General features: G+C 51.6%; 1 protein-coding gene across 1 annotated transcript in view; it reads right to left on the bottom strand.

Moving 5' to 3' along the window:
• Window positions 1–13,669: 13,669 nt before the first annotated feature.
• NKD1 (NKD inhibitor of WNT signaling pathway 1) overlaps window positions 13,670–18,650 on the bottom strand; it is a 93,265-nt gene continuing 88,284 nt past the window's right edge. Inside the window, exons 7-10 of the mRNA XM_069552751.1 lie at window positions 18,019–18,166; window positions 17,444–17,528; window positions 16,080–16,207; window positions 13,670–15,278 (exon numbers count right to left, since the gene is read on the bottom strand). Coding sequence (XP_069408852.1) covers window positions 14,686–15,278; window positions 16,080–16,207; window positions 17,444–17,528; window positions 18,019–18,166 — 954 coding nt within the window. The 3' untranslated portion in view covers window positions 13,670–14,685. The remainder of the gene's footprint in view (window positions 15,279–16,079; window positions 16,208–17,443; window positions 17,529–18,018; window positions 18,167–18,650) is intronic.

Here is an 18,650-nt window from a genome sequence, read left to right as displayed (position 1 = left end):
CCGAGGGTCCTGGCAGCTGGGATGGAGGAGTTGGAGAGAGGTGGAATCTCTGGAGGATGCAGAACTAAAAGTTTTCAGTGACTGGACTAGGGGAGAGGGAGGGAAAGTAGGGAAGAGGGAGGGAAAGTAGGGGAGGACACCCAGGCTTCTGGCTTGGGTTACCTGGTGGGTTGTCGTGCCATTTACTGAGCTTAGAACAAGTTTTGAGGTGGGATGACATGCTTCCTTTAGGGGCATGTAGTTGAAACTCCTTATCAACAGCCTTGAAGTGGTCATCAAGGCCATGGAAGTGGATGAGGTCCCAGAAAGTGAGTCCATGGAGAAGACAGGGAAGCCAAAACTGAGACTGAAGCAATGCCACTATTTTTAAAACTTTTTATTTTGAAATACTTACAGATTCTGCAAAGATAGTACAGAGAGGTCCCATGTACCCAGTTTCAATGCTGTGATTTTTAAAGGAGGATTAGGGAAAGCTGACTGCTTAAAAGCAGCTCAGAGAGGCTGGAGAAAATCCAACAGGGCTTGATGTCAGGAAAGCAATTTCACTTAGGATTTAATTTGGCTACAAGGGAGAGTGGTTTAAACAAGTGAGAAGATGATTCCTTCCTTATTTAATAGTCTAAATGTTGGTGTCCAGTTCTGGAATAGAAGCCCTATTTCTCTAACTCTTCAGAGACACAGGCTTCTGCCAGTCACCGCACCATCTCTGAGGTGTTATTCTTATCCTCATGGTCCAAAATGGTGACTAGAACACCAGCTATCACATCTGCTTTCCAGATAGCAGAATGGAAGAAGGGATGGAGAATTAAAGGGAGAATAGGAATAAATAAGCAAATTCTTAAGGTGGATTTCCAGGAACTGTCACATAGCACATAATACTGACTACATACAGTTCAGTCACAAAACTTGGTTGCAAAATAGTCTGAGAACTGTACTCTTTATTTTTGAACTCAAAAACCAGAGATCCTATTACCAAGAAGAAAAGATGAATGGATACAGGGGAGTAACTAGCAGCCTACGCACAGAATCCAATCATGGAGGGTGTTCTGAAAGGAGAGGGTATGGTCACTATCATGAAATATAGCCAAGAAGTCAAGAGATGTAGCTACTGAAATTCCCATTGGATTTTGGGACCAAAAAAAGTGGCAACTCAATGGAGATAATGATCATTGTCCATCCCAAAGCCCTTCATCCTAATACTTTACTTTTCCAAAGTGGGCATTTGTCAGGTGGATAGGGCAGAAGGACAGTAAGTGATGGAGCTGAGAATGGCGGAAATCCAGATCACCTACTACAACAGAAAAAGCAGGAAGTGAAGACGAGAGAGTGAAAGGGAGTAATGCATTGGGGAGAACCACAAGGGACGGTCAGGAAGACAGGAGTGAGGACACAGGGAGGTAACAGTCCTTGCGGCTTCCAGGGTGGGATGCTTCTGGGGCCACAGAAGGATCAGGAGTGGGTGGCTGAAGCCAAGAGGAAAAGGGGTTTGTTTCTGGGAGGGGGTTGGTTTACAAAATTTAGAGATCGGATCCAAATGAGTGCTGAAGTCCCCTAAGATGCTGGCTGGATGTCAGGTAAAGGTGGATGCCCAGCTTCCTGGAGAAGACCCGGGCCAACCTCCCCTCCAGTTCTTTAAAATTATCATGGTCATCAAGAACTGCCCAAATAGTCGTCCTTGAAGAGTTGTTCATGGATTCCTAGGAAAATGTTCAAACCTGTCACCTTTTCCTCTGAGGTTCTCCATGATCACTGGGCATAGATTAAGATGCTGTCAGTAACAGAAACCCCAAGGAACGGACAATGCCAGTGTGTGGCCCTGAGTGCCCGGATGAAGCATTTCTGCCTGCTAGTGCACTTCCCAACTCCTAGTGCTTGTGATACATTATGGAAAGCTCTGCCTGGCCACTGGAGCTTGTCCTGCCTGTGGTGGGAGCAGCCCTCGACTAATGACTGAAGGAATGGGTGATAAATGCCCAGGCTTGCTGGTTCTGTGGGTGAGTAACTCTGAGGGGCATTCAACTTGGGTTCCCAGCAGAATCAAGCTCTAGTTATCTCCCCTTCCCTGTCTCCCTCCTCACTCCCCTCCAGCACTTTCCAGATTGCCTCAAAATAAACAGCTTGCCCTCAAATCTTCATCTCAAGATCTTCTCCTGAGCGAAGCCAAACAACCAGGGTACAGATGATAAGTAGCCACTGGGTACCCTACAAGTGGTAGTTCAGTGGTATCCTCTAGGGCCTGGGTTCTTACTCATGTCTGCTCTGCGATCCTCAAGCTGGTGGCAAGATGGCTACCACCCAGATATGTTACAGCCCCTCAACAGAGTTCCCTTCAGGTCTCATTGGCCAGAATAGGGTCATGTGACCTCTCCTGAACCAATCACTGGCAAAGGGCATAATGGCTTTATCAAGACTTGCTGAGACCAATACAGTTAGTAGAGAAGACCCCCTACTTCTGTGAACTTGTTGAAAAAGATGGAGGAGGGGGAAAGAGGAAGAGGAGGAATGGGGATGGGGTAGTAGAGGGAGAAGAAAAGAAGATGAAGCAAGAAAATAAAAAGAGCCCAAAGGTATAATGCTTAAAGAACAACCTTACAAGCTCAAAATTTTTTTGGTTATGTTGTCCATATTAAAACCAAAGTATATTAAAAAAAATAATAAAATTTTAAAAAGACTGGCTTAGACTAATCACCAAGAGATAGAAAGGATATTGGGGTCAAGTATAAGGACCAAAGCATACCCTCTTCTTCCCTTCCAGTCTGAATCTTCCACCATAGATGTGAAATACTGAAACGAGGGAGCTGGTTGATTCTGAATGCCATTCATTCACTGATTGCGTTCACTCAACAAGCATTTATTGTTTTGCCCTTGCCTTCAAAGAGCCCACAGGCTAGCTGCTGGGGGTGGAGGCTAGGGAGACAAGAAAGGCACCGAGAGCTGAGTGTGGTGGGGGTTGAGCAGCAGAGGCATGATTCGGGGATGTCCTGATTCAGCTGTTTTGCCATCTAGAATCTCACTCCCCCTCCCCCCAGAAGGGTTAGGTTTAGGGCCCCACTGAGTCACTCTCTTTCAGGAAGCCTTCCCTAATTTCCAGGCCTTCCAGTCCTATGTCCTGAGCCCCCTTGGACTTTGGATGGATCAGGCAGGCCCTGGGCTGACACTGCCTTGGATAGCTCTGAAGTGCCCTTGTGTCCATTTGTCTCATCTTCCCCCTTAAGAATGAGGGCTCCTAGAGGGAGGGGTCGTGTCCCCAAGTCTGACCCAGAGCCTAGGCCAACCTGCCTGATCCCATCTCAGCCCCCTTACCTGCCTTGTGGCCTCCTCCCCCTCTCCCTATCTCTCCCATCAATTTCTTATTTCATAAAAATCAATTTTTGTCCCGTTTTTGCCATCTACATAAAAGACTGTGGCATCAATTAGCCTACGTTCTCTCTCTCTCTGTCTCTTTTTTTCTCTTCCTCGTCTTTTTTGGAAACCTCTTTGTAGGGAAAATCTCATATTTCAGCAATTTGCATTATCCACACACCCAGCTTTGAAGTTCTAAGTTATGGTAAGAAAAGGACCCACTTATCTGCCCATAAAAAATGTTCAAAGCTTATAAATTCCCTGAAACAGATGTACATTATCATTGGATTTGCCTTTCTTTTTGCTAGAGCATGCCTAATAGAGTTTCGGCCGCCCCCTGGTCCCCTTCCCCCGCCCCTGTTAGCATCTAGTCTCCACAGAAGCCCACTCCCCACTGGGCCAGGCCGACTTCAAAGGTCCCAGGCTGTCTGTTAGCAGCAAAGCACAAAGTGGGAACATAGGGGCCTTTTAAATCCCCCACGTTTAAGTCAATATCGTGCCTCCCTTCTTTCCCCTCTCCTGGCAGAGGGACGTAAGTCAGCCATTCCTTTTCTGCCTTCATGAGCGCCAATTCAGCAATTACCAGAAAGAGGAAAGTGAGACCTCTGTCTCTCTGTCTTTGCCCTCATGTTCTTTCCAACTTTACTTCTGTTCCTTCTCACATTTAAGATGTTGCTCGGCATCAGGGAAGGTGTTGCTGAGCCCGGGTGTAGACAAAGGCCCTTGTCTCCTCTGACAATCGCTTCCTCTCTAGGCTACTGTTTCCGGTTCCTTCTGCGGTCCCCTCCCGTCTGCTGTCTGTGCTCAGCTTCTCAGACAGCTCCAATGGCCTGCCCTCTCCCTCACCTCAGGCCCTTTGCTCGAGCTATTTCCTCTAACTTTCACCTGGTTCATTCCTCCTCCTCCTTGAGGTCCCCACCTGATGTGGCTTCCTGCAGAGGTCTTCCTCTCCAAGCCCCATTCTCAATCAGATCCCCTCTGTTATTCCCTCACCTGCCTCCCCAGAAGTTATCACAGTTAATAACAATGTGATTGTTTGGTGTGACAGCTTTCTCCTTACCAGACTGAAAGCTCTCTGAAGGGAGGCAGGGACGCCTGACTTATTTCCTGCTGAGCGTGGTTCCTGACATATAGCAGTTGACCAGTGAGTGTTTGAGAGTATAAATGGATCAAGGAAACTGGAGATGAACTTGAGACAGGTGTGGTCCAGGGAAAAGCCAGCTGGGCCTGAGAAGGGCCTCTCTGAGCAGTGAGAATCAGGTTTGGGTCACCCTTTGCTGGGAGCAGGTTTGATTTTGGCAGCTCCCTGTCACCAGGGGGTGGTCTGACCCCAGAGACTGACTTGTAGTAACTAAACTGCACAGCAAGCCCCAGCGAGGTCCTCAAATGATAGATTCTTTCTCCACAATGAAAGAAGGAAGGAGAGAGGGAGGAGGAAGGGGTAAGAGGTCATGTGGACCACATTAGAATATTCTGGTATTCTGGCTAGAAATTTCTGAACAAATCACAATCAGATGCTGCTTTTTGAGAACAGAGCCAGAGGAAATGAAACCGGGTGACCTCTGTTAAGATGGCCAAGCACCCGCCCCATCAGAAGAGGATCTGGCCAGGGGACTGACCCACTCAAAGTCACCCAGGACTCTGGCCCCTGGTCTGTGCTGGGAGCCCATAGGCCAAGCTGCCAGTGGTGCTGCCTCTCTGCTCCCCAGCACCCAGAACAGCCCCTGCACATCCCTGGGTTTCAGTCTGTCCAGAGGCTGCTACCCCTTCCTGGAGGCAGAATGAGCATGTCAAGGAGCCTGAGCAGGAGGACCCTGTGAGCCGGTGTCCCCCGCCTGGTTGTCTTTATGAATCCAAACTACAGAGACGTGTTGAGTGCCAAGAGCAGGCCACATGCAAGGTCTGGCTTGGGGCCGGGTGGGCAGGCCAGGAACGTGCTATGGTTCAGGCGCTCGGTAGATATTTAACAAGCACCTATCTTTGCTGGGCCTTTGGGATTACAAAATAATCTTTGGTGAACAAGATAATGCTTTACTGGAAACAGATGTTAACCAAATAATCAGAGGCACAAACGAGCTCCTACAGTTGATCCTGATTATTCACAGATTCTTCATGAATTTGCCTGCTCACTAAAATTTATTCAGAACCTCAAAATCAATACCCGCGGTGCTTTCGTGGCCATCCCTGCTCTTGGGGAGAGCAGCGAAAAATCTGAGCCATTAGCTGTGCACGTTGTCAGCTGACATCAAACAAGGCAACACTCGGCCTTTCCGTTTCAGCTCTCGTGTTATAAATGTGTTCTTTCCATGGCCTGTTCAGCACTGCACTTTTTGCATTTTTGTGCTCAGTGTTAGCGATGGCTGAAGGGCTGACTAGTGGTCCAATGAGCAAGAAGGTTGTGATGTGCCTCATGGAGAAAACATGCGTGCTATGGACTTCCCAGGTGGTCCAGCGGTTAAGACTTCACCTTCCAGTACAGGGGGTGTGGTTCGATCTCTAGTCGGGGAGCTAAGATCTCACATGCCTTGCAGCCAAAAAACCAAAACGTAAACAATAGAAGCAATAGTGTCACAAATTCAGTAAAGGCTTAAAAAAAAAATCCACATCAAAAAAATCTTAAAAAGAAAATACATGTGCTAGACAAGCTTCATTCAGGCACGGGTTATGGTGGCTCTGGGCCCTGAGCTCAGTGGTAACACGTGAACGTGGTAGAATAAACCTGGTGTCTTTAAACAGAAACACATACAAAAACAGAGCTGATGGAAATGTGATCAGAGGCTCGCAGGAACCTAACCCGGTATTTCCCCAAGATCAGTGGTTCAGCATTGGCTACATCAGTGTTTGTGATGACTTTACTGGGAGTAAAATGCCGCAAATAACTAGGCTCAGCTGCAATTACAAACGTGATCAGTGCTATGAATGAAGGGATGGCGGGGCACCCAGAGAGCATGGGTACCATCTTGCTGCAGCTGAGAGCTCGGGCCAGGCCAGCAGCCCCACCTCCCAGACCTTCCCTTCACTCACATTTCCCTGGACTTGTCTGGGCTGAGGGCAGAGCAGTGGGAGGACTGGTCTTTGCTAATTTTTGTCCATGCCCACAGGCTCCTGGCAAGGGAGGGTTGAATAACAAACAGCTTGTCCCCGTGGACAGGTATCACGCTATGTTTAACCCTACCACACACTAACCATGACCCTGCCAAGTCACTTGGCTGAAATGTAACTTGGTTTCCTTCTTGGCTTCCACACAAGGCTTTTCTAAGGACGTCAGCAAACGCAGGTTGAGCATACAGTGAGAGCTCCATAATTGACTGATATGGCCGTTTAGCTTCCTCGTAATCCTGGGGCTCTGGGTCTGCTCCCAGGGTCTGGACCAGATTCCTGGAGAGACAAGGAGAGACCCAGATGCAGGGCAGCCAAGGACTGTTCCTGGGGCTCCCTCGCTCCTTACCAGGAGCAAGGAGCTGCTGGGCATGACTTTCAGGCTGCCAGTCCCAACCACTGCCCCATCCTTTTGGGAGGGCAGAGCTGCCACCCCCAGGCCCAGTTTATCAGAGCCATATGGGCAATCTCATGCACGTTTGGGATTGCTGGCCCACAGTGGCCTGGGCTTCCCCAAGTTCACACCGCAGGTTGGATCTGGAGGGAATGGAGTGAATTCACTGAAGGTAGAAGGGAAAATCAACTAGGCAGGTGGGAAATGGCACGCTGCCACCACTGACCCCCAGGGGCTCTGCAGCTGGGGTGGGAGTGGGGCACCTGTCATCAGTCAGGACTGCACCTCCTTTCCCACAAGCCCTATGGGGTCAGATTCTCAGAATAGTAGCTGCCATTTCCTGAGGGCCTGCTCTGCGCCCAACAGTGAGCTGAATGCTTCAGGCCCATCAGATCGTTTAATCTGATTCTCACCACAGCCCAGTGAGCTGGGTACTCTGATTAGTCCCGTGTTGCAGAGAATGAAGGGCTTTCCCGGTGGTTCAGTCAGTAAAGAATCTGCCTGCAATGCTGGAGACCTGGGTTCAATCTCCGGGTCAGGAAGATCCCCTGGAGGAGGGAATGGCTACTCACTGCAGTATTCTTGCCTGGAAAATCCCATCAACAGAAGAGCCTGGTGGGCTATACAGCCCCTGGGTTCGCAGAGTTGGACATGGCTAAGCGACACTTTCCCTTTCACAGAGAAGGAAGCTGAGGCACAGAGAGGCAGTGCCTCTTGTCCAGGGTGGCACAGCTGGGAAGTAGCAGGTCCAGGACTCAGTTCCGGTCTGCCTGACTCCAATATTCATACCCTCCACCATGGGCTGTCCTGCCCATCTGAGCCAAGGCCCCAAGCCTGCGTTCTCTGGTCTGGCTACTAAACCCAGTCACCTCCTCAGCTCCACCCACCAAGCCAAAGCAGGCCTGGTAGAGGTACAATAGGGCCCCTGTATGCTTGGGGACCAAGCCCCGGTCTGCAGCATGGCAAAGCAGCATAGCTAGGTGGTCACATGGAGCCTCCCCTCCCCCAAGGCTGGCTTTGACCACCTGCATAAGTGCCCTCCAGGGAGCCAGGGCCTCAAAGCACAGCAGGAAGACTGGGAAGGGTCCACGGGGATATCCCTAAAGAGCCAAGGGAGGAAGGGGAACATGGGATCCCCACACTGGGGGTCACTGTGGACACACCCTAGTCAGAGCACATGCCTTGACTCCGGCCAAATCTGGGTCTTTGGTGCCTGAAGTTTTATGAGGAGGAGCGTGGTAGGTTATTGAAGGCCTGAGTGGCAAAGCAGGTAGGAAAGGAGCTCAACTGACACCTACGGGAGAGTTATTAAATTCCCCATTTGTGTCCTCTGGCATGGTCATGACCACGTGCTCCAACATCATGAGGCTTTTTGGAGGTTCTGGGTGGGGCAGGTGTGTGGAGTGCTCTGTCTGTCTCCCTTACACCTCAGGGCACACACTCCTTCAGGCTGGGCCACCAGAGTTCCACCCTGCTTGTGCCAAGGCCCTGGGCTCCTCACACTGTAGTCTGCAGGCCCAGCTGCCACGTCATGTCCCGGGGTGGGTGCTTGTCAAAAGTGCCGATCCCCGCGCCCAGCCCCAGGCCCATGGAATCACAGTCTCGGGGGGTGGGCCTGAGTCTCTGCATTTAACATGCTCCCTGAGAGATTCTTATGGCCCCTAAAGTTAGGCATGGCCCTCAAAGAAGGTCACCTGGGTCCTCAGCCTGTCTGCCCAAGAACTTGGAACACCTTGGTACCCAGGCCAAGGAATCTACACCATCAGAGGTGGGGCCCGGGCACCGGAATTTCAAAATCTCCCCAGGTGATTCTGAAGGACTCATAGGATGAGAATTTCTGGTTGTGAGCATTCCATCCCTGCCTGTTCCCAGCCCCCTCCCCCACAGGCTGGTCTAGGCCAAAGTCTGGAGGGTCTCCATTGAGGTAGAGACCCTCTTGTCTCCACCAGGCATGTGAACTGGATGCACCACAATGCTCCTACTTTATGGAGAGAAAATGGAAGGGAGAGGAAAGCTCTGGGGCAGTCAGGGGGTAGATGGGGAGTCTAGGCAGGCCTCTGCCATTTCCTCCACCTCTGAGGTCACCTTCTGCTACTAGGAGATGGACCTCATTCCCATTCCCTCTTCTCACACTAAAGCAAAGTGGGGGTGCACAAAGCCCTCAGCAGGGACATACATTAATCAGAATCATTCAAGGGCATGAGCCCCACAGGAGAGGGGTCAGCTGCTTCGCAAGAAGGTGACAGGGCCAAGAATAAGATCAGAACCCCAAACAAGGGACGTGACAGTAAGAAGTGACACAGCTTCAGTGGTTGGAGAAGGGTGCCCTTATACAGCCTTTGAGAGTCAATACACAGCTTTTGAAATAATATAATGCAATAATGGAATACTTGCTTGTGTGTGTTAGTCGCTCAGTCATGTCCAACTCTTTGTGACCCCAAGGACTGTAGCCTGCCAGGATCCTCTGTCCATAGAATTCTCTGGGCAAGAATACTGGAGTAGGTTGCCATTCCCTTCTCCAGGGGATCTTCCCGACCCAGCGATCAAACCTGGGTCTCCTGCGCTGCAAGCAGATTCTTTACTGTCTGAGCCTGCTGGGAAGCTAATACACAGCTTTTAGGAGTCAACAAAGCATTTGTCTGAACCACCTGTATTGGTTCTGCAAAACACAGCCACGTACACATAGGGAGAAGGGGTGATATTGGGGCTGGTCCCATGCCTGGAGGAGCAAAGGCAGGAGCTGGGAGGGTGGGTACTGGGGCAAGGGGCAAGGCTGCCTTGGGGTCCTTGGGGCCTACAGTCCCTAGTATGTGCTAGTGAATTCCTGTCTTCTGAGAGGAGGTGAGGGTGGTGGGGGTGGGGTGCCACAGCCTGCTGGCACAGAGCACAGCTCAGGGGACCCCTTTCATTTCCAAGAGCGCTGACAGGCCTCACAGAAGCCGGTTATTAGTGCAGGCAGCCTTCCCCTCCTCCTGCGACCTCCAAGGTTGCCTTCCCTCTGGCCCTGTAATGATTTGACATCTGAACACCGAGGAAAAGGTGGGATGGGAGTCGGGGTGGGGGAGAGTCAAAGCAACTGCTCCTGGCTGTTTCCTTTGCCAGAAACTGTAATTGGCACTGCTGGATATGAAGTGCACGGGCCCCTCCACCCCCTGCCCACCTCCTCCCCGACCCCATGTGCTTCCTGGGTGACTAGAGCCTCAGCTTAGTTGGCTGCCTGAGCCAGACATCCCTGGTGTCAGGGACAGATGAGCAGAAGCGGGCATCCTAGTGACCAAGCACCCGGAGTTTTGCACATGCATACAGGCGGCCGGCAGACAGGGAAGGTCCGGCCCTCAACGCTCAGGGCCTGGGGAGCTAGAACAGTTCCTCTGCAGCGGGTGTCAGATTTGCCTGCAGGAAAACGCTCACGACCTCACCAAGAAGCATGGTTGACCGCGCGCTCATCCTTTCACCCCTTCCCTCCCTTCTCTCCCTCCCTCTCCTTCCCCCCTTTCTCTCCTTCCTTTAGCTGCCGATGACTGGGCACCACTTCTTTTAGAGCTCGTTCACAACCGATCAACATCAAATCGCACAGGCTCTTGAACTCGGCAGATCAGCATTGGCACTCCAGGTGCCAGGGCTCCCGCTGGTGGGCACCAGACAAGCCAGGCACAAGGATGTGCCTTGGCCTAGGAGGAGACCCACCTGTCTGCAGGAGGGGAAGGGCAAGCCTCGGCGGGGATGGCAGTGCCTCAGAGCAAGAGAGGGCTTGAGCAGCTGTTGGAGAGGAGCAGGCAGAGCTCTGTGATGGACACAGGGAGCTCTCCAAATACATTAGGTCAGAGAGGAAAAGGGCCTAAGCATGAATACTATGCTACTCCTTGGGTAAAAATAAAAGGGTGTGGTGGGAAGAGGATTAAGTGGGAACTGCAGTGTTTTCTTTCTTGAAAACAGATCTGAAACAAATCTTGCAAAATGTCAGCATTTGTAAAATCTGGGTAGTGAGCCTCACAGCTACTGTTACTCAGCTTTCTGTTTCAAAGTTTGTTAGAAATATTTTTTAAAATAGCAAGGTGGGAGGGTAGGGGAGAGATGAATAAGCAGGGCATGGAGCATTTTAAGGGTAGTGAAAATACTGTGTACGACATTATAGTGATGGAAACACATCATTATATGTGTGCGTGCGCGCTAAGTTGCTTCAGTCGTGTCCGACTCTGTGCAACCCTTTGGACTGTAGCCCATCAGGCTCTTCTGTCCATGGGACTCTCTAGGCAGGAAACTGGAATGGCTGCCATGCACTCCTCCAGGGGATCTTCCTGACCCCGAGATCGAACATGCGTCTCTTAGTCTCCGGCATTGGCAGGCAAGTTCTTTACCACTAGCGCCACCTGGGACCCTCACACATCATTATGCATTTGTTCAAACCCATTGAATGCACACCACCAAGAGTGAGCCCCAACATAAACTGTGGATTATGGTGTGTCAATATATGTTCATCTGTGGTTAAAAAAAAAAAAAGAAAAAGAAAGTACCATGTGCGGAGTGATGTTGACAATGGGGAAGGCGATACATGAAGCAGAGAAAGGCTATATAGCAAGTCTCAGAATCTTCCTCTCAATTCTGTTGTAAATCTAAAACGGCTCTGAAAAATAGTCTTAAAAAAAATAACAGAATTTAAATGGGGAGATATCTCATTTAAATGTATTTATTTTTATAAAAACTGTCAGTGACACTTTCATAGTGTTCCTGTGGGCCAGGAGCTGTTTTAAATCGATGAATTCTCACAACAAATCTGTGGGGTAGGTCTCTTACGCTTCCCCCTTCATACATGGGAAGCTGAGGCTTGAGAAACACACATAACTACTAAAGGAGGGTGTCAGGATTTGAACCCAGGCAGCTGGGCACCAACATCTGTGCTCTCACCACCACGTCACACTCAAAAGGCACCAGGAAGCTGGGATCAGGGAAGTCAAGAGGGTTGGTGCTTCTCTGTGTGCACTGTTGTGAACTGTTTGAACATTCTACACGTGCACATTACTGCTGGTTTTTTTTTTTTTTTAAGTTAGGTAAATTCCAGGTACCAAGAAATACTAGAACCCTGACAGGTGTGGGGCTGTGGGAGGCTGCACGGACCTCCTCTCAGAGGCTGAGGAAACACTCTAGAGCCACGAGGCCACAGAGAGGCTCCCTGCATAGACCCAGTGCCTCGCTCGTTCCCATGGCTGCAGCAGTTCTGGGCCTGGGGCGCGACCCACTGTCTGCTCAGCATCCCTCTTCTTCCTTCTTCTGGCACAGATCCCACACTCTCTCCACAGGTTAGACATATGACTCCAGGGGGTCACAGTGATTGGTCCAGGGATGGGTACCGGATCCAAACCCAGCCAATCAGAGTCCTTCCCTGGGCTTGTCCTAGTGGAAAATCCTTTTCCACCGTGGGTGCCAACAGCACCCACACCATGGCAAAGCATGTCAGTGGAAGCATATATCCAGAAAGGGAGCAAGAAGAACCAGGGAGTCTCAGCTGCATTCATAGCCTGTCATCTCAAAACCAGCTCCCTCCCTGCCTTCCCTGGTTTGGTTACATTCCTATCAGTTTCAGTTGGTTTCTGCCTGAGAAAAGCCCACAGCCCCAAACTTGAGAAGCCAAGATCCACTGGTAAAGGGGTCCTGAGAAAGACTAGAATCCCACCTCTGCCACTTGCTGTGTGTGCTCAAGAGAGTTACTCAGTCTCTCTGAGCCTGTGGTACTTACTCCCTGAGCTTCTCCTGGCTGCCTCAAAACTCATGGTTGTCACAAGAATTAACTATACTAATCCTGTTCCAGGTATGGCAGTAAGCAATAAAATTAATATGGTGACAACAACTCCACATACTATCTTCAAAAATTACTCCTTACCAACCCCAGTAAACCAACAACACCAAAGGCTCTGGAAAAGGGGGTCCCTGCTGGGAGACCAAGTAGCAGAAAGGCAGGCAGCTGGAGCCACTTTTTCTTCCTGTGTCCCTCCAGATTCACCCTCCACTCTCCTCTTTCCTGGAAGAATGCCCGTGTGACCCCCATCAGTAACTCCCTTGCTCTCTGGTTCCTGGTGGCTTCAGCCGAGGAGGCCTCAGCAGGACACAGGAGGCAGGAGAGAAAGGTCCAGAAGTCGTTTCCCTGGAGGGTCCCCACAGGCTGGCTGCACCCTTCCAGAAAAGGACATGGCTCCTTCGGGTGCCCCCAGCCCTCCGTCTGCTGACGATGACCCCCAACCCCCACCCCCTCCACTGCAGGGGTAGGAATGGCACCCAGAGTGCCGGCACAGGGCCTTTTACTCTTTTAAGAGGCTTGCCCCCACTATGTAGATATTCCCTTTATTAAGCTCACCCACTCATGTTCAGTCGCTTCATTCGTGTCTGACTCTTTGCGACCCTATAGACTATAGCCTGCCAGGCTCCTCTGTCCATGGGATTCTCCAGACATGAATACTGGAGTGGGTTGCTGTGCCCTCTTTCAGATTAAGCTCACTCCATTGTTCAATTAGAATGTGTGTGTCACCGGTTTTCACAAGGTCCCTGACTAGTTAACAGGGGTCCTTTTCCTGGCCTCCCCAGGTCTCAATCAAAATTCTCTTCTACAGAGGACACTGCTCCAGGGTCCCAACTCTGGCCACTGTTCCCATTTCCCTCCACACTTCCATAATCCCACAGTCCTCTCCAAAACCTATCAGATCCTAAACCTTGAGAAAGGACCCCCTGGTGAGAGGCAAGTGGCATTTAATGAACAGCAGCCCCACAGGGAGGCAGACACAGGGTCACTTCTGGACTTTGGATGTGTCTTGAGAAGCAAAGCACCAATTTCTGCACACCAGAAAAGATACCTGAGAGTGTATATTTATAGAAAGATACATAGAAACGGACAGATGGCATCTATCTACAGATACAGGAAGCTCTGTTGGAGAATCACGTAGGTATGTATATATTTGCCAATGGCAGGACATGAGGTTTCCGCATCTTCGTTCACAACCAACAACACACAATTGCCTGATCTTGGAAAACCACACTTGTTTATGTGGTTAGTTCCCTCTCCAGCTGTTTCCAAAGTGAGAAGTTTCCAAAGTGAGAAGGCTGGTTTCAGGGGCAGTCTTTAAATATGTGTGTGTATCTTTCTAAAGAGAGGAGGAGAGAAAAAGGAGAAATGTATTTTCACGTTGCACAGGGCAGGAAAGATGGGGCTGATTTGGGGCAGGGGGTGTGATCCCACTGGAAAGGTGTGAAAGGTTAACTCCAGAAAGGACAGCTAAGGTTTCTAGGTTGGGACATCAAAACACAACAGCCGGGAAGGTCGCGCACTCCGCTGAAATCCCTTGTAGCACATTACAATCAGTTAAGGGCGAAATAAAATCAGAATCATACTAAGAGGTAGCAGCTGTTTATCTTCTCGGAGATTTCGAGGGTCTCTGGAAGCCCGGCCAGGTAAGGGTGTTCTTCTGGAGTGGGGCAGGGCTCTGGCCCAGGGCTCCAGGGGTGGGGGTGGGGCTGGGGGGGGGGAGGTGGGGGAAGGGAAGGGTGTGGGATGGCCCAGCGTGGACACTGGCAGCTCCGGAGCCCCAGGGAGCCTCTGCCACTGCAGGCCACTTCCAAACCCACAGTCACTTCTTGGGTAAGTTATGCAGTCCCCACAACATATAAATAAAAGTTTTTTAGTTCTGTGTTTCCATATATCTTCTACAATGGAGGCTAGCTGAATATTAGTGGAGTAACAATAATTATTAATAAACAATAATCGTCATAATAACAATAATTAATAGAATAATAATGCCTTGGGGGGCTGGGGGAGGGGGTCCTTCATATGGCGGGGGCGGGGCAGGGGGCGGGGCTCTATGTCTCTATGTCTGGTAGAAGTGATGGTAATGGTGGTGGTGTTCGTGGTGGTGGTGATGTTCGTGTCTCTGGACCGCCTGGCCGGCCTGGCTCTCGTACACCACCACGGCGGGCAGCTCCCTCAGGTGGTCCCGCCCCACAACGGTGCCACCCACGGCCAGCGGCGCCTGCAGGCCCCGGCACCCTTGCTGGCTCTCCTTGGCCCGGTGCTTGTGCTTCCGGTGCCCGAGGGGCGCCAGGGTGGGAAGGAGGGCCGGGCTGGCGGCCAGGTGGGCCGACGGGGCCACCGCAGGGACCGCGGGTCCCCCGGGGGGCTTGCTTCGCGCCCCTCTGGCCATGTGGCCCACACCCACGCTCTTGCCCTGGGCCTTGGGGGACCTCACAAAGTGCTTGCTCCCGTCCTGGGTGCCGCCCCGGAGCCGCTGCTGGACCTCCGAGGCCTTGGCGAAGGGGGCGTCAAGAAAGTGGAAGGAGCCGGGGTCCGCGCCCGGGGGCTTGCGGTGTGGGACGTGGATGGCTTCCGGCTCGTGGGAGCGAGATCGAGTAGGGTTGGAGGCGCGAGGGGGCAGTTCTGACTTCTGGGCCACTGACGGGGAGCCTAGGAGTCAACGCAACAGACGTTTAGTGAGCACCTACTGTGTGCTAGTGTCGCAGGGTGCCCCAGAAATCACCCGCAGCCCTGGTTCTCCCATACGGAGAGAGGCAGCTGTTCCTTATCAGAGCTCCTCTTCCCCACCCACTGCCGGCTCCTCCCTGTCTTGGAGGAGAGTTTTCTCTCGGATGGAAATTTGCCATCTGCTAAGTGGGGAAAAAACTGTTTCTTTGTTAGGTCTTTAAAAATAATTAATTCTCCTTCTGAGAGTTTGAAAAGAGAGGAGACAGAGACACTGTTAACTGTCTAAGGCCACCGGGGCACGAAGAAAATCTATGAGCATGTTCCTTTACTTACAGAGGTAACCCAGAGAGGAATTAAACACAGGAGGAGGGGGAGAAGGGCGCCGAGGGGAGTGAAATTAAGTGGGCTGCGTCTTCATTTATCATAGCAAGAGCCAAGATGTCAAGGGCTCATAAAGAAAGAGCGGTGTTTTGCTTAACCAAGCCCGGGGTCCTCACTGGAAGAGAGGGGAACTGGGTGGGGGGCGGGTCAGGATACAGCGCTGAACTGCTGTTTTCACTGAATTAGAAACCCTTGGATAATATTTGATTTTGTTCAACTTCGTACATGTATTACTTTAATCTTTCAAGTTTTCAGGATCGTCTCCTCGAAGACTAGAATCACTCTAGCAAAAGCTACGCCTCCCCCCAGCCCCGGGAGCCAGTGAACACCTTCGCCCCGCCCACCTGCCCGCCCAGCCACGCCCTCCCCTAGCCACCCGCTCAAGTAAAGGCGCTCCCTTACCAGGCCCAAACTGGGACGTGTAGTTTTCTATCCCGGCGAGATCTAAGTAGTGGTTTCTCCTCTCAATGTTCTCATCCACGCAATGGTGGTAGCAGCCGGACTGCTCCAGATGGCTGTCACCCTGGAACCTTTCGGGGAAGGCAAGCGAGAGGGGTGGGCCCTGGCCTCACATTGGGAGAGGTCTCACAAAGCTCCTGGGAAGTCACCAGACAAGCATTTCTGGACCCTCTGTTAATTTCGGTCTGGGTCTTGGGAGCGGGGGAGGGAGTGACCACTTCAGTACTCGGGCCCTGCTTTTCCTCCCCTGCCTGGCCTCCCTGGGCCAAAGCAAAGGAAAAAGTAACTGATCAAAAAGATGGTCCAGAGCCAGGCTTCTAGCCGTGTGCCCCCAGTGTGCGCCTGGCTCCCCAGGGGGTGGGGAGAACAGACACCCCCGAGCCATTGGAGTCGAGGTCAGCAAACTGGCAAAATCCAGCATGGGCTGTCCCAGTGTGTGTGTGTAATGGGGTGTGTGTGTGTGTGTGTGTGTGATCAAGGGTCTCTGTGATCTGCCCATGCTAGCTTGCCTCCTCCCTGCTCCCCTTAGGACAGCCTCCCACATCTGTAGCCAGCCTGGGCACCCCTGATTCCTAGCCCTCTCCTCACACCATGCTGCGTCCCTGCTTGGATCCCACCTTCTCTCTCCCCCCTGTGCTACTATTTCTCAAATCCCAGTCATTTCCTTTCCACATACACAGTAGATACTGATACATCTTCATGCCTCCCATGTTACTATTACATTATATCACTGTTTAACTCAACACGTTACTTTACTCAGTCTCTCTCTTTTCATCCCTCCCTCCCTTTACTTCCTTCCTTGCAGTTAAAGAAAAACAACAGGTGAAAGCTAATTGCAGTCTTACAATCCTTTATCCACATTTCTGAAATCCAAAACGCCCCAAAACAAAGATTTTCCATAACTCGTTTGGCAGCCAAACTTGCTCTAAACAGATATGAAGGTAGCTATAGTCTTTATCTCACTTAGCGTGAATATTTATACATGTCCCTGCAGAAATATTTCTGTGCTAAATCCTGGGTTGCTGCTCAGACCTCAAACAGAAATACAGTGGGAGCACCTTCCTAAAACTCAACAAATGCCAAATTCCAAAACAAATCTGGCCCACAGCATTTTGGATGAAGCAACGCAGACCTACATTTAGGTATTTTGGAAAACTGAGCTTGATTTGTGAACCTGTCCTCTTAAGTCACACACCCCCACCCCCACTACCACTTCCCGCCCCAGGAGGCTGCAGCAGCCTCCTGCTTGAAATCCCTTAGAAGCTGGTACACAGCTGGTGCTCAACCCGTGCTTGGGACCGCCTTACCTGAGGAGGGCCCGCTGCTTCTTCTCCCAGCTTCGCAGCTCCTCAGCGGGCTTGGTCTCGGCTCTGGGCCTGGCGCTCTGCAGGTCTGAGTCCCATCCAAAAAACAAATGGGTGAGCTGCTTGCTCCTGTGCCCACCCACCTCCCGGCCCTTCCCAGGCTGCCTAGCACACAATCCTTAAAAACTGGCCCACAGAAGCTTCACAATAGCTCTGTGGGGAGGGTTCTCCGAGCCAGGACTAAATAGAGGGGTCTTGCAGCTATGTGCCTGGCTTAACTCCTTCCCCAGACTCACCTCCTCCCAGACCTCTTAGCCACCTTCGAGGCTCGGCACACTTGCCCACTCTCCCCATGCCCAGGCCCACCTCCAGCGCTTTGCTCACCCAGGGCCTTCCATCTTTAGCCAAACCCTGGTCCTTCAAGAACCTGCTCAAACCCCACTTGTCCACGGAGCAGCTCACAGGAAAAGCCCTAGGCTCCCCAGCCCCACCCCTGCACTCCTCCCATGTGGGCCCTGAGCCTCCCTGAGAGCCTGGAGTGGACGACCCCATGGGCAGCATGGCATGCCAGCCCTCACCGGGGTGATTGAGGACGATGCCCTTTTTGCTCTGGCTCCCATCGGGGGCCACCGTGAGCTTGACCCGCAGCGTCTTGCTCGATGTCGGGGAGTGGTTGACTGAGGAATCGACCACCTCGTAGATGGTGTGCAGCAGGCTGGTGATGTCCTGGATGGGGAAGGAAGCAGAAAACCACGTGCATTTAAAACAGAGGACTCGGAGGGGCAGTGCAGCCTGAAAGGCGGAAACCTCCCCAGTTCTCCCAAAGCCCAGCCTCAGGCAAAATCTAGGATGTCAGAGGCTCACCTGGACCAGAAGCAAGAGTGAGGGAGAGGGCAGGAGAATGACCTGAACGCACAGGAAGGGCGGTGGGCAGCAGGGCTCCGTGGCGCCTGGGCCCACGGAGGCACTGAATGGAAGTCGCTTCAGAAAGCTCATGCCTTGCAGGTGCAGAGTTGCCCCAAGGATTCTACATCCTCCGGACTTCCACAATGTCCTGCCAACACTAAGCCATTTCCCAGGGACCAGAGAAAGCTCTTTTGCCGGGCACTATTTAACACTGAGAGGAGGGGCTCAGATACTGTGAGCATGAGCATCAGCAGCATCTGCTTCTGATCTGATGAGCACCTTCTCAGTGAAAAATAAAAAAGTC

The sequence above is a fragment of the Ovis canadensis genome, chromosome 14 (genome assembly GCF_042477335.2).
Source record: "Ovis canadensis isolate MfBH-ARS-UI-01 breed Bighorn chromosome 14, ARS-UI_OviCan_v2, whole genome shotgun sequence".
Lineage (NCBI taxonomy): Eukaryota > Metazoa > Chordata > Mammalia > Artiodactyla > Bovidae > Ovis > Ovis canadensis.
The sequence above is the reverse complement of the archived record's forward strand: the minus strand, read 5'-3'. Positions and strand labels throughout refer to the sequence as shown.